Source organism: Daucus carota, chromosome 7 (genome assembly GCF_001625215.2).
Source record: "Daucus carota subsp. sativus chromosome 7, DH1 v3.0, whole genome shotgun sequence".
NCBI lineage: Eukaryota > Viridiplantae > Streptophyta > Magnoliopsida > Apiales > Apiaceae > Daucus > Daucus carota.
The window spans coordinates 39,287,626-39,302,762 of record NC_030387.2 but is presented as its reverse complement, the minus strand read 5'-3'; the positions used below and the strand labels follow the sequence as shown (position 1 = coordinate 39,302,762).

Genomic DNA, 15,137 nt, shown 5'->3' with positions numbered 1-15,137 from the left:
TTCTATGTTTGTTCGACTCGATCATTCTTGTAGATGCCGTATGACCATTATTTATTGAATTATCTCTTTTTTTTCAAAAAAAAAATTAATTAAAAGCTAGAAGTATTATTTTACTAAATGGGCATGGGGTTTGAGGTTTGGGTTATACGAACATTTACATCACTGCCTCCCTCTCTCGAGCCTCCTCCCTCTCCGATCCTTTCGCTTCTTTCACACACAATCACACACACACACGTATAATACAACCAACTTATTCGACGTCTCTCAAACGACGTCGCATCGGCAGCACATACATCTCTCTACCTCTCTCTCCTCGAAGCTCGCAGATCGAGGATCTCTCTCTCTCCATCTCTCTCCGGTGAGTCTTTCGTCTTACATATTCTTACGTCTCCGTACACTTGTTCTGTAATTATCTGTGTGTATACATAAGAATAATTTGATTCCAGGTTTTTCAGGAGAATTGATAATTGATAACTGTTTTTAATATTCAAAATTATTAATTGATTATATATTGTTTTATCATGAATGATTTTTAATTTATTCATAAGCAGTGATATCACTGGTAGTTACAGAAATTCAAAGTTGCTTTGTTTCACTATTGATGATGTTGAAGTTGTTTTTTAATTGATACCGAGTTGGTTAAAGTCCTGTTAATTCTTCTGCCAGTGAATTTCGACATTAGTTCCGGGTGATTTGAGTAGGTAATAATTTGGAAGTCATAGTACTCTTTAATTATCAGCATACGCGGATATAATGTGTAGCTTTACTTGTATGTTGCGCCTTGCTCATTTGTTGTTGCCAGTCAGTTTTCTACTACTATATCTCATAATTGAAGTAGTAAAACTAATATCATATAAGTTTTATATGATATACGAGTTCTACTTTACTCGTATGTATATCATGATTGTTCCCTGGGAAAGAGGCTTCAGTTAAAGAATTAGATGTTCAAAATCAATGACAAATGAGAACAAGACAGAGGAATATCTCATATAGCATTTGACCGGCTTCATTTTGACTAAGTTTGTATAACAGTAACTACTTTTCGGGATATTATCTAACTGTTGATTGATGATTTACCTTGGGTATTAAACCTTGGTTTCTTTCTTTATTATATTGGACCGGCTTCATTTTGACTAAGTTTGTATAACAGTAACTACTTTTCGGGATATTATCTAACTGTTGATTGATGATTTACCTTGGGTATTAAACCTTGGTTTCTTTCTTTATTATATTGGAGATTGGAATCAAATTTCCATATTAACAATCAGGCAGTCCGTAGCTAATACCAACAGTCTCCATAGACTCGATAGAATAGGTAGTTGTGCTTTTGTCAAACCTGTATGGTAGTTGTTGAATAATGTTTGTTGTAGCATATGATCCTGTTGGAGCCTTTTTCTAAACACCTTAAGGTTTTTATTTGAACTGTTTACTTTAAAGTAGTTACTAGAACAAGCAAGAATCCAGTAAGCAGATCACCATGCGAGAGAAGCTCAAGTACCTAATAATTTTTCAATACTAGTGTTGTGTTTGGTTTGGGAGAATGGAATGGAATGACTAAAAATAAATGAAAATAGTAGAGGTAGGAAGAAAGTTTTGAAACAAAATTGAGTAAGTGCAAAATTGTTATGATAAGATTTGAGAAGAAAATGAGTATGTGAAGGAATGGAGCATTCCTCCTTAAATTGGGGGTGTGATCTATGGCATAGGGCCAAGGAATGGAATGGAGGAAGGAATGAAATTTTTAAACATTTGCTTATAACATAGTCCAAATTTCTTTTCGTCCCTTCCATGTCCATTCACCCCAACCAACCAAACACAACATAATACTATCACATCTACATGTAAAAATAGTTTTTTTTTATCTTCGTATATATATAAATTTTAACTTGAGACTTCCCAATATGAAACAACCAAGATAACCGAACAGTTTTTGATGGGTTCTATATTTTTTAAGCTGAACTCTTAGAACATTTGTATAACAGTGTCCATATCTTGTAGAACTATGGAATACAAATTCATATGAATACAAATGTATCATATATCTGTACTAATATAAAGATACTATCATATTGTAATTAAAGTTACTACGGTTGGTCAATTGACCGGAGGTAAACAAAGAAAGTGTTGGAAGTTGATATTTGCAATACAGGAAATTTTTATACGTAAAGATCTGAGCTTTAAATTGTCATTATCGATTATGGATAATCATAACTATTTTTATGATTTCAAATCAGATTAGATAGAAGGTTGATTGTTTTAAGAGCACCAAGTGACACCACAACCAATTAGTTCTACTCTAAAGTGATATCCTTGGGACTGGAGAAATTATCACTTTAGAGAGGTTATTATATAAGGGAGGTTTATATTTTTCTAATGAAATTTTATTATAATTAATTTTCTGCATTCTAATACTCATAATATACATAATTTTAAAGTAATTTACTAACATTTATGTGCATTAAAACTTTTGGGTTCAAGATAACTAATATAAATTCGATAATATTACAGAAATTGATAAAATTTCGTCATAAATATAATATAAAAGATATTACAATTTACAAAGATGAATTAAAGATAACATAGATGATGCCCTAACAAAAAAGGTAACATGAACGATAATGCATGATATTGAAGTTATTCAAAATAAATAAAATTATACATATCAATATTAAAAAATATTTATCATCTTCATGAAGTGTATGAAAAAAATGTATATAGTCTAAAATATCACTTTATGCGAAAGTTGAGACCGATATTTAACACTAAGATTTTTTTAATGTATATTAGTTATCACGATAGAGGGGTTATTAAATTTTAATAATGGTCCTGACTTCGGGCGGGGACTTTATATCAATTTACAGAGTCTATCGCTCTGTAGAGTATTTATTTAGAGGGGTTCTACTGTAGTTAATATCGGGGTCCTATAGTTACTACGGTAGTTTGGTACATGAGTCTTCGAAATTATGTTTTATCATTTAGTGGTATTTTCTGACAAATTTCCGCAGTGATTGTAACATTTGACTGGTTTTTGTTATTCGTTCATAATTCATATCCAGTTATTATGCATTTGCATGAATAGGAGATCAAATATGTTCAAATCTTTGTTGTAAATGAGTTGTACCTTCTCTACTTTGTGTTCAGGCCCATTTGGTGCTGTTTGGATGACCTTCGTACTATATTGGAACAATGACATCGAGTATGCTTGCTGGCGAAAGGAGGTATGTCATAAGTTCCATATCTTTTACTTCATTTCTCATTGCCATTTTTTATAAACTGGGACCATCTCGTTGGGAGTATTTTGTATCAAAGAACTGTAACACTTTTGAAAATTTTGAATTGTCAAATCCAAAGACAGTTGCACTAATAGCTAAAGCTGGAAATTGGTGAAGACTTTAGTAGTATTTAATTAAACCCAGTGTTTTGTTTCATAGAATATGTATTGTGTGCTTACCTTACTAGTGAGTTTTTTTTTTTTAACTATGAAAACAGACGATTAAATTATCTCCACAATATATTGTACGGCTTAGAAGGTGAGTACTGTGTATAAATTGTTGTGTGCGCTTTTTTAAGGGGCCTTATATACCTTATTTTAAGATATTCTGCCTTCGGGTTTATAAACTGTATTTTATGACTTTAAAAGTAGTGCATGTAAAGCGTGCTACTGAGCAGATTTTTTTGCTGGATCTTCAAGTGCCTTGAATCTGCTGTTCATTCTTTTAGAGTATGTATCATGCAGTTTTAACTCATGTGGTTATATTTCATCACTTAGTTATGGTTGAATAACAAAATTTATATCTAAAAATCTCCTTACAACAATTTTATAGCATTATGTTCTTTTGTATATTAAGGTAGAACAATGACTAACTAGACATTCCTTGCCTGCACTTTAAGAAAAATCTGTGTGTAGTATATGTGGCATCAGTATCTGCAATCTATTATGGGTTAATTATGCTCTAGGTATCCCTTGCCCTGTGTGTTTGGATGATTCTGTCTATACAGGCTGATGTCCTAAGTAGTAATTTTGCTGTATAGTTTCAGTAGCAAGTTTGATTGACATTTATGCTTAGTTGTTTGTGTTTGTGTATCTTCTAATTTATAGGTGGGCCTCTGCCAGAAGAGGTGGGAAGACAGTTTTGGGAAAGGTTGCTGTTCCCAAACCCATTAACTTACCTAGTCAAAGGTATACTTATCCTTTTGAGTATATCAAGTTTTATATCTTTAGTAACGTGGGTTTAATATCTAAAAGTATGTAAATTTTATTTCTTTTTCAAGGTTAGAAAATCACGGGCTTGATCCAAATGTGGAAATTGTTCCCAAGTAAGTGCAGTTTAAACAATTTTAATACTACCTGTCCCTCACACACACATGTATTTTTAGATGTAAATAGAACCGAATTGTTGTAATTCTCCTTTCCATATAAAAATATTGGCTTGTTTAAATAATCCAAAATAAAGAAATTTATTCATACATCACTTCTTCACAGGGGTAGTCTTAGTTGGGGAAGTCGGCCATCATCTTCTGCATCGAATCCATGGGGTTCCTCGCTTCAATCTCCAAGTGGTGATTGTTCCAATGGTTCACCAAGCCATGCTGGGGGTCGCCCTTCGTCTGGTGGAAGTGCCACTAGGCCATCAACTGCTGGCAGTGATAAAATGCAGGAACCTGTCCCCAGTGCTTGGGGTTCTAATTCTCGTCCATCATCAGCTTCTGGAGCTTTGGCATCAAATCAAACATCGTTGACATCATTGCGTCCTCGGAGTGCAGAAACAAGACCTGGTAGCTCACAGCTGTCTAGATTTTCTGAAAACATACCTGACAGTTCAGCAGCGTGGGGCCGAACAGGGAATGCTGACAAATTGGTATAGACCTATGTTGAGGAAAATACCATTATGTAACATACCCAATGATTTTTGTTGATACTTGATGGTGATGCAACTGCTTTTATGGATTGATCTTTTGGTTCTTCAAAATATGCTACAGGTAATATCATCTACCAAGAAAGAAGGATTTTCACTGACTTCTGGAGATTTTCCAACTCTTGGTTCAGAGAGAGACAATTCTGGGAAGGATTCTGACTCGCATGGTAATTTTATGTTCTCAGTTTGACTATCACATAAGGTTATGTTGCTCATCTGGCCTCTTTGGTGGTCGATTTCTATTTAATGAGTAGTCAAGATTTAGTTGTTTTTTTTTTTAACTTAAATTTAGGCACTTTGTTTGGTATAATCTGAATTAGTAATACACTAATACATGTTATCTTCCTAGGAGACCAGAATAGGCCTTTTGTGTTCATTTCTATTATACTTCATCTCTGGCTAAGCCAAATGCAAGCTTACTCATTATTTGTTCTTATCAAGTGGCGTCGATTATAAATATAATAAATTGATCTTGTAATTTCTGAACTGGAAGTATCTTGAAGACTTGAACAGCCGTCAGGATAGTTTTGTGTTTCTGTTTTGGCTCACCAGTAAAATCTAAACCTTCATAGCAAGTTCGTATATAACATTATTGCTTTTTGCTATTATCGACTTTTTCTTTTTAATGATCTTAGTTGTGCTCTATTAGTTAGAATAATCTGATAGCTGCTGCTGAAAATGCATCTTGACATGTTACTGACTGCTTGTTAATTTTTACTGGCAGAATATGGGGCTCATGATCGTCCTAGATCATCTCCTGGTGAAGTAGCAGCAGAATATGACAGAACTGCAACTTCTGAATCTGGTCGTGCCTCTGAAATTAATATAAGCCTTTTCCTTAGCAATCTCTTCTCGCAGTAGATCTTCTTTATATATTATGTACTGGACCAGCAATATTAGGTTTTACTTATAGAATTTTAATTTTCGTGAATTGCAGATGTGAAGGGTGGAAACACAAATACTTGGAAAAGAGATGACACCCAACATGCTGAAGACGGATTCAAATCTAATTTAAATAGTTGGCAAGGGGGTTATCCCCAACAATTCATGAATCCAAATGTTCCTCAGCATTTTGATGCCTGGCGTGGTCCTCCAATGAATTCTCCTGCCGGGCTATGGTATAGAGGACCTCCAGGGGGTCCACCATATGGTCCTCCCGTTGCTGCAGGTGGCTTTCCTCTGGAGCCTTTTCCTTATTATCGACCTCAGATGCCGCCTCCCAGTCTAGGAAATTCTCAGCCAGTTCCGCAGCAAGTCCCAGCGAATGGCCCAAGAGGCCATCATCCAAAAAATGGAGATATGTACAGGCCCCCGATCCCTGATGCTTATATGCATCCAGGTATGCCTGTCAGGCCTGGATTCTACCCTCGTCCAGTTCCATATGATAATTATTTTGGTGCTCCAATGGGCTACAATCCCAATGAACGAGATATTCCATTCATGGGAATGTCAGCTGCTCCCCCTGTTTTTAATAGGTTTCCAGCTCAGTGTACTCCCGATCACAGCAATATGCATGCCAGAGGTGGGGGACGTGAGCAAGTGGAATCTGTACATTTTAACGAGTCTCGAGGGCCATATAAAGTTCTTATTAAGCAACATAATGATTTGGATGCCCAAGGTGAAAAGGAGAGCTGGGAGAATATTGCCCCAGGAAATGTTTCCTTTCCAGAGAAGGGGAGCCAACAAAGAGCAGTTTTGCGCAATAATGAGTGGGGGGTTGATAGTAGAAGGGAAGATATGCATTCCAAAAGAACAGCGCATGGTGAATATTCTTCTTCAAGAATATATGATGGCAGAGGAGTACATTCATCAAACTCGTCCGTAGTAATGTCACCTGAAAGAGTTGACCCAGTCGATAGGAATTGGAAAATAAAATCTGAGACTGCATCTGCATCATCTTCTCTTCCAGAAATTCCTCATGTACTCGCAGCTGCACCAAAGGATTCAAATTTGTTACAGAAAATTGAGGGTTTAAATGCGAAGGCTCGGGCTTCTGATGGCCGTCAGGAGATTGCATCAGCGTCCAGCAGGGGAGATATTATTCTTTCTTCCAGTCAATCGAGTGTCGAGAGTTCCAGCTCAAGGTTTCTTGATTATCATGTCTTTTTCAGTTGTCTATTAATTTCATTTTGGTGCATTAACTATTTGAAGTTTACAGGAGAGCTATTAATGGCTCGGAAGGCCGATCAGAGCACCGCGGTAAAGAAATGATTAGGGCAGATGCTGATGTTTGGCGGAAGAAACCCCTTGTTGCAGAATGTCTTGCACCACTCCCAACAACAAATGTTGGGCCTGTCCCCATTGAGGACAACCGTGATCATCATAGTTATGCAGAGGCTTCTGTTATGACTGGGACAAATCATTCAGGAAAGGACGATGGTGATACTCTAACCCAAATTCTTGATACAGGTGATACCCAGACTCAGGTAATATACCATTCACATTATTTTTAGGTGCCCTACATAACTCTGCATAACTCTGCATTTTACAACTCTGCATATAATGTACCAGCGTTCTAAATTCAAAGAATTAGCACGGCAACGTGCAATACAACTTCAGAAGGAAGAGGAAGAAAGAATAAGGGAGCAGAAGGTAAAAGCTCTTGCTAAATTGGAAGAGTTGAACAGGCGTAGTCAAACTGGGGGTATTATTACTGAGAAGTTGGAGAAAGCTCCAGCAATTAGCAGCATCGTTGTAGATCAAAAAGAGTCACAGATTCTTGCTGAACCTGTAAAGAATACTCTAAATAGTGATGCACCAAATCCAGTTATATCCTTAGGCTCTAATGCAGTTGCTCCCGTTATTGTAAGCAGTGCCTTGAAGGTCTCTGTTCAGTCAACAAAATTGCCGATGGACCCATCTGAAATTGCAGAACTGGGAATTACTGCTCCCCAGAATTCATACTTGAAACAAGAATCTGTTGGGGCTGCTGATGTTGATGTCAAAGCTGTTCCTGGGATTAATGATATTAGCTCCTTTAAGCATGAGCATACAAGCTACAAAAGGATTCAAAAGATTCGAATGGGAAAGCAATATTCAGAGAGTTTAATTTCGTTTGGTACAATTGGAATTGCAAATATTCACGAAAGTATGGCAGTTGAGGATACTGCATTTTCTAAGACTTCTCCAGAGGGGATCGTCTCAAGTCGCCAACCAACTTTACCTGAAAATACTAATACAGTTGTACCTGATGTCTCAGCAGCTCAGGGCAAGAGAAGTTCCAAGTCTGGTAAGAATAAGAACAAGCTTGAGAATCCTCAACCAGGTTCTGATTCACATGTACAGGAACAAGCTGATTCTGATAAAGCTTTCCTTGAAAGTGGAAAGATGAAAGTTTCTCAAAGCCAGGTGGATGCTGGTTCTATTCAGGCAGTGAAGGAAGACATAGAACAACTTCCGCAGCTGGACCCCAAATTTAGTGAAGAATCCCATGTTAAAGTAAATAACCCCTGGAAGTCTCAGCCTCCTCGCAGGATTTCAAAAACTGGACAAGCTAATAAGGTGGCTGATAGATCTCATGGAAATGATGCTACTATATGGGCTCCAGTGCGTTCCCACCATAGAGTTGAGGATGCAGATGTAGAAGGCAGGACATTAGCACCAGACTCTGTTGCATCGACAACAAAAAATAATAATTTAGGTCTGAAGAGCAAAAGGGCGGAAATGGAGAGATATGTTCCAAAGCAAGTGGCGAAAGAGCTAGCCCAGCAGGGAACCATCCAGAATTCAGTATCTTCCGCCAGTCAGCCTACAATAAATGAGACTGCTGGCAGAAGAGAATCTAGTTTCCAGGAGAGTTCTCAGCCAGCAGTACCTGAAAATGTGGTGCGTACAGTTGAGTCTAATATTGGCGACAGTATGCAAAGTAAACATGCAAAAGGTCATGGAGGATGGAACCATCGTGTTTCGACAGAATCATCACGTCTTCACACGGGGTCATCGTCGTATCTAAGCAAGAGTTTTCAGAAATCTACTGACCAGCAGGAGTCCTTCATACCTGAACCTATTGTTGCTGATGCTTGGGACCCTTCTGATGGGTGGAACATGCCCGAGGAACCTGCTGCAGTTGTCAATTCCAACTTTGGGATGAAAGATCAAGGCGTCATAAAAGGCAAAGGGAAGAGACAGCCTTACAAAGGTCACAGAAACATGGCAAATAAGTATGATGATCAGAAGAACAATAATGGTGGGGAGATTTATAAAAAGCCAATTCAATCTGCCGCCCTTGAGAATAGTCAACAAGAGAGAGACGCTATTGCAGTAGAATGCCATGTCAATGGGGAAAGGACATCATCTCTTTGGCAACCGAAATCCAAGGCATATTCTACCAATGCTCAGACTGGAAGGAAGTCTGGTGGTGGTCAACATGTTTCTGAAGAAGCTGGCCGGGGTACAAGGAAAAATTCACCCCACTTCACCGTAGATGCGTCTGGAGCACTGTATAAAGATCAACCTGAGGTTATTCCTCCACTTCATCTTGATCAGTCTCCATCTGAAAATAAGAATGTTGGAGAGTCTACGAATGTTGTATATCCAGAAGGAAGGAGGGAAAAGAAGGTTGCCTCAGCTAAAGAGCGTCCTCAACCCCATTATAGGCATGGTCTTGGCACCGTGGATGAAGCGGCCCCACCTGATAGTGGAGATACTCGTTTTGGGCAACGTACTTCTTCGGGGTATCGCAAGCATGGAAACCAAAATAACCGGTCTGTTAGAGGGCAAGAATTATGCGAAGATTTGAGTTCTGGTGGGAAGGATAACAGGCATCACATTGTACGTGGGAACAGAGAAAGGCAGTCACGGAACATGCACTTTGAGTACCAGCCTGTTGGACCACACAACCATGGGAAATCCAACAATTTCGAAGGGCCCACAGATGTCTCACATAATATGAGCTCAAGGTACAGAGAGAGAGGTCAGGGTCAACCGAGGCGAGTTGGGGGTAACTCATACGGGCGAAAGAGTAGTGTCGTTCAAGTTGACGTTGGCTATGAGTAACATCCAGATTAAGTTTGATGCTTGTAAAAGAAAATTTCTCCCAAGCACTTGGCGTCTTGACTTGACAGCATTGCAGGTATTGCCAGCTGAATGGTTCTATTTTAATTTCCAAAGATAAAAGTTATAAGTAGTGTATTAATTGATGTTCACACGTGTATCATCAATCTGGATTAGGGGCAATTTACGGCAAATGATCTTAGCAAGTTTTGCCGGGAATTTGGACATGATTAATTGATTCTGTATTATTCTTACTCTTATGGTGCAACCGGTCTTATTTCTTGTATTGAGGTCTCGGTAAACCTGTGGAACCTTTTGGCATGCCCTAATGGAGCCTCGGATTTAGTATCCACCCTTTGCATGTCCCAAAGAGTGGGGAACAATTTAGGCAATGAATTAGGGATGTTAGAGCAAGTCCAACACTATGCTAAGAGGTTCCCTAAAAATATTATAAAATAATATGTCTTAGTGATTTAGCACAAGATTTAGCATATGAGCTCCAATAGTACTCCCTATATCCATTCCCTATTATTATAATAATATTAAATTTAAACACTTTGGGATGTTGTGAAAAGGGAAATGATGTGGAGGAGAGAGGGAAATGAATATTTTAATGATAAAAATAGTTTAGAAGTGGCTAGCATATTCTAAAAATTAGGGTTGGGGAGGCTTGTGCTAGAGCATAGTGTTGGAGTGCAATTTTATCCCATATTCCCTATTTTTGGATTTAAGACTTGATTTAGCACACATATTGGACTTGCTCTTAGTCGTGTATGATTCCTTTGCTTGTTTAATGATGCACAAGCTTCTTAATATAATTCTGCTACAATGTTCCACATGTGGGTGGACAAAGATGTTAAATTTAAAATCAGCTTACAGACTTTCTGGCAGTTTTCTGCAAGTCTGTCATGATGCTGCTAATACTTACGCCTTATTTGCATCTTGCTCCGAGTTTTCTATTGGTGGAAGTGAAATATTGGGATCGTTTGGGCAAGTTTAAAAAAAGTGATTTCTTACTTAAAGTAAAAAAGTGGATTAGAAGTGAGAAGTAAATAAGTTATTAAAATTAGCATTCTCAGTTTCTTAAAAATGTTTCCATTTCTTTACATAAACGGGTTACGAAAAACAGATGTTTCCATTTCTTTACATAAACGGGTTACGAAAAACAGAAGCTGCTTTAGCCGGGGGGGCAAACAAACAGGGGGCGTTTTCTCAAATATATGGGCTTCTTGTCCTAACTTGTCTCGTTACTAAAAAGTGATTTAAATAATATTAATTGATGACTCATGTCAAGTCAAGCATGAGGTTCAAATAAATTTTCAAAATTATTAAAAATGTATTAATTGATGACTCATGTCAAGCAAAAAGTTTAAATAATTTTTCTTGAATAAACATATGCCGTGAAAGAAAGATAATATTACATCTAACATATTTTGTATGAGACCTTGGGCATATTATATTATAATTAAAATAAATAGATATTTATTTTTATGTAATCATTATTTTGTTTAATAAAATAACAATCACGACAAAAATTATGAAAATCATGTGAAAAAAGAAAAGATCGGTATAAAATCATCTCCACCTCGCTTATAAGTTTTTTTGAGAAACGAATTTTCTATGATGTGCCTTGGGCACACAATAGTCACTAACATCCATGAGAATACTAGCTTTTGATTGGTGGATGGATAATAAATATAAATACCTCCTGCATTCACATCAATTCCACTTATCAAAACAAGCCATTTTCATGAAAGTTAGTGATTATTGTGTGCCCTTGGGCACACCGGAAAGAACGTTTGAGAAAATACCTCGCTTATAAGTTATACCTCACTTAATTCCAACAATCACACGAACATACATTCATGGAGATACTTTCAACACGGCATCTCATATTCACCCCCAAGAAATCACCACTTTTTTCAACAAATTCAACAAGAACAAGGATCATACGCACCCATGAATCTCGATTCCGCTGTCATCTTTATTCAAAAAACTCTGATTACCAAGGTACTTGATTCTTCTTCACTCACTTTTGCTTTTATCAAGATGTATGTGTTTATAAATGAATAGCTTTGAATTGGATTATAGACCCTTTTGTGTTATGTTGGTATATGTAGGATTGGATTTATCTGAGGTTGCTTATTTACTTGAAACACCACTCTGCTCAATTGTTCTTGAAGCGTAATTTCGCGAAAACGTATCTCAAATCTTGTCCCAAGTTTTATTCCCAAAAGACGTTGCAAATATATAGTTGATTTTAATTGGGTGGTTTATGTGCATAGAAGGGTCTTATTATTATTAATGTGAGCCGAACCAATCGAACAGTGCAACTATGATTCGGGAAAAAAAATTGTAATTTTTTTTGGAATACCTAGTATTTATGGGAGAGTATCTCCAGGAATATCTTAACGAACTCCTTATGATAAACAATTCAATTCTATTAAGTTAGGACATGACATGACACTCCAACAACTATCAATGTTTGTGTTCCGTGTTATTATTATAATATTAAATTCAAACTCTGTTGGTAAGGAAATGATGTAAAAAAAGGTGGGAAAGAGTGTGAAAAGATGGGAGAAATGAATATTTAATTACTAAAAACAATATAAGAGATGGTTAGCAATTACCTATAATTGAGGAATGAGAGGAGGATCCCCACTTCTTAGTAAATGGCCAGGACCCTTTTGTGAGATCAGACTATTTGAAATACAAATATTTGATGACTAGGGAGGTGTACATGTCCGCGTTACTTGTGTGTGATGTGTAATCAGAAATTTTTGAGTCTTTTGAAGCAGCAGTACTAGGTGAAAGGGTGAAATGAAAATTCAACTCTATTGGATTAAATGAAAACGTTTCATCTCCTTCTTTCACTGCACCGCCTCAATAATCCAAAATGCAACTCCGTATTTGATTTAAACTTTTGAATAGCACATTAGCAATGTCTCTATAAAAAGTTCTAAAGTCACAATACTCAAGTGCTACAACATTACAAAGGTAGTGAGTTTACTGACAAGTACAACTTACAGTAGTGTGAGATGAGTTATGAATTAGCTTGGGATAACTTCTAGCTTAAAGTTTCTTTAAGTTAAACTACTCAGTTGCGAGTGACGATGTTTTACCACTATTTTATATTACCTAAATATGGTATATTTTATCAGCTTAATAGTTTTAGATTTATAATTTCTGTTTCTATTTTCTCATTATTTAATATTGATCAAGGTTTTGCTTTAGATTTTCAGAGCTATGCAAAACCTTCGCGTCTTCTCTCAGCAACAGAAGCAAATACATGCACTGAAGTTTCACTAGAAAAGTTGGTCAAAGCTTTTGATATAGGCACCTTGTACAAAGTTGAGCTACGAACGAGCAATTTTTATGGATCTGGACTTACGGACATAAATTCCGGTGTACAGCTTTGCGTTATAGATGAAAATGGTTATTCAATTTTGCAGAGGTTACCTGCGAGTACATGTAAAGAACAGAATATGCAATCAGACAACGAGGTTATCTCTGATGTACTCCATTTGCAAAGAGGTTCTATTGATGTTTTTACCTTTAAGGGACCTAAACTTCAGAAGATTATAGCACTATGGATTAGTCCTGTATCAGGTCAGTACTTTGTTCAATATTGTGGAAGTCTGAATGCATACTGTCAAAATGACAACATTGGTGTAGTTTTTGTTGGATAATTAAAAATTGGAGATCAGAACACAAGCTAAACAAAATTCTATACATCCAATCTCTACTTGGTATATCCTGCATATAATTGGCATTAGGACATATTATGATATTAAAAATTAGTTTCTTGTTCTTATCCTCTCTGAGGACTGAGGTTGAGCAGTCATCTTTGGTTATATGCAACCCTTTGTAAACACATTGTAGAATCAGACATGATAGGGGTTACCTTGCAAAGTTGCACTACCCATTTATTTTGGGTTTCTGATTTCAACATTTATATATGAGCTCTGATTTCACGTGCCAGGTCAGTGGAGACTAGGTGGTGCTAGCTTGAGCATTATTTGCCAGCCACAAGTATTGCCAGAAGAGAGGGAAAAAATTGACAATTCATTTGTTGGTTTACGTTATGATTTTACAACAGAGGATATTCAACTAGGTGAGGGAAGTGACAACTCGATGACGGAACTTAAGCCTTGCTCAGTGACAGAGTTCTCTGGCGACAACTATGCCTTGCTAAGTGAAAGACTCTTGCCCTCATCTTCGGACCAGACTCCTAATGTATCAAATGAAGAAAGCATGAGAGAATATAAAGATCTGAAACTCACTTTGCTTCTCTATGACACATTGCTGATCTCTGCTGGTTCAGGAATTGTATCCTTATCCTCCGAAGGAAGTGCTGCATTTGCGTTTCTAACAGGTGGAATTAGTGGTTTTCTATACTTACTATTTCTGCAAAGGTCAGTCGATCAATTACCAGCTCCGGAACTGAATAAAACTAAAAAAGAGGGTTTTAATAAATCTTTGGGAAATGTAGTGGGTACAGTGTCTACTTTAGCATTGGGGTTATCATTCGCAGCAATCACCGTAAAATTTGGCTCAGAAAATGGGGGCATTGTAGTAACACCAAAAGACCTTGTGTTTGGAATGATGGGGTTTCTTACCTGCAAAATTGCTGTTATTTTGGCTGCCTTCAAACCCATGTCAAGCCGAAGGGAGTGATAGCGATGCAGTTGATGGTAATATGTAACATTGCATAAAACCGTATATATAATTATGTGAACATACATTATACATGTAAATACTTGCACACATACAATACATAGACATTTCTTGTACGTTTATAGGTAGATCGAGTTTAGAATAGTTCAACCTGTAGCTCTGACAAGTTAACTTAAGCCTAACTTCCGATATTATTTAGGAGTTGATGTTGTGTTATCATTTCTGTTGTTGATCACATTTTGATCGTGAACTTCAATATGTTTTGTTGTGCACGGTTATAATTTGGACTAATTTAAATATTGTTTATTTATTTAAGGATTCGGAAATGTGCAAGTTAAACAGTTTGATATAAAAGGTTTGTATGGGTGTCAGGGCTGTTAGCTGCCATAATGCGATTCTTGGTTTTTCTGGAGAGAAATTGTTCAAGTTCATTTCAGGATCGAGTTTTCTTGTACTTGTCGCAAATTTTAGTTATGATGTATGTACCTGGAAGCTTAAATTGTATTACTCCTGTGCAAACTTAAAGTAAAGTTAAAGTAGCTTAAAATAAAT

At 36.8% G+C, this 15,137-nt stretch overlaps 2 protein-coding genes across 3 annotated transcripts; both read left to right on the top strand.

Moving 5' to 3' along the window:
• Nucleotides 1-119: 119 nt before the first annotated feature.
• Nucleotides 120-10,194, top strand: LOC108195159 (protein MODIFIER OF SNC1 1-like). The gene is made up of 10 exons (XM_017362112.2): nucleotides 120-358; nucleotides 3,142-3,218; nucleotides 4,100-4,180; nucleotides 4,273-4,317; nucleotides 4,484-4,859; nucleotides 4,981-5,083; nucleotides 5,641-5,721; nucleotides 5,854-7,000; nucleotides 7,075-7,342; nucleotides 7,428-10,194. The coding sequence occupies exons 2-10, from the start codon at nucleotides 3,187-3,189 to the stop codon at nucleotides 9,909-9,911; spliced, it is 4,617 nt and encodes a 1,538-aa protein (XP_017217601.1). The 5' UTR covers nucleotides 120-358; nucleotides 3,142-3,186; the 3' UTR covers nucleotides 9,912-10,194.
• A 1,534-nt stretch (nucleotides 10,195-11,728) lies between these two features.
• On the top strand, nucleotides 11,729-14,808 carry LOC108194000 (uncharacterized). 2 transcript variants are annotated; one of them, XM_017360877.2, is made up of 3 exons: nucleotides 11,729-11,918; nucleotides 13,143-13,517; nucleotides 13,891-14,808. In XM_017360877.2, the coding sequence occupies exons 1-3, from the start codon at nucleotides 11,774-11,776 to the stop codon at nucleotides 14,583-14,585; spliced, it is 1,215 nt and encodes a 404-aa protein (XP_017216366.1). In that variant the 5' UTR covers nucleotides 11,729-11,773; the 3' UTR covers nucleotides 14,586-14,808. The 2 variants fall into 2 exon arrangements, with proteins under 2 accessions (XP_017216366.1, XP_017216367.1); XM_017360878.2 differs by having other exon boundaries at nucleotides 11,734-11,918; nucleotides 13,151-13,517.
• Nucleotides 14,809-15,137: the final 329 nt, after the last annotated feature.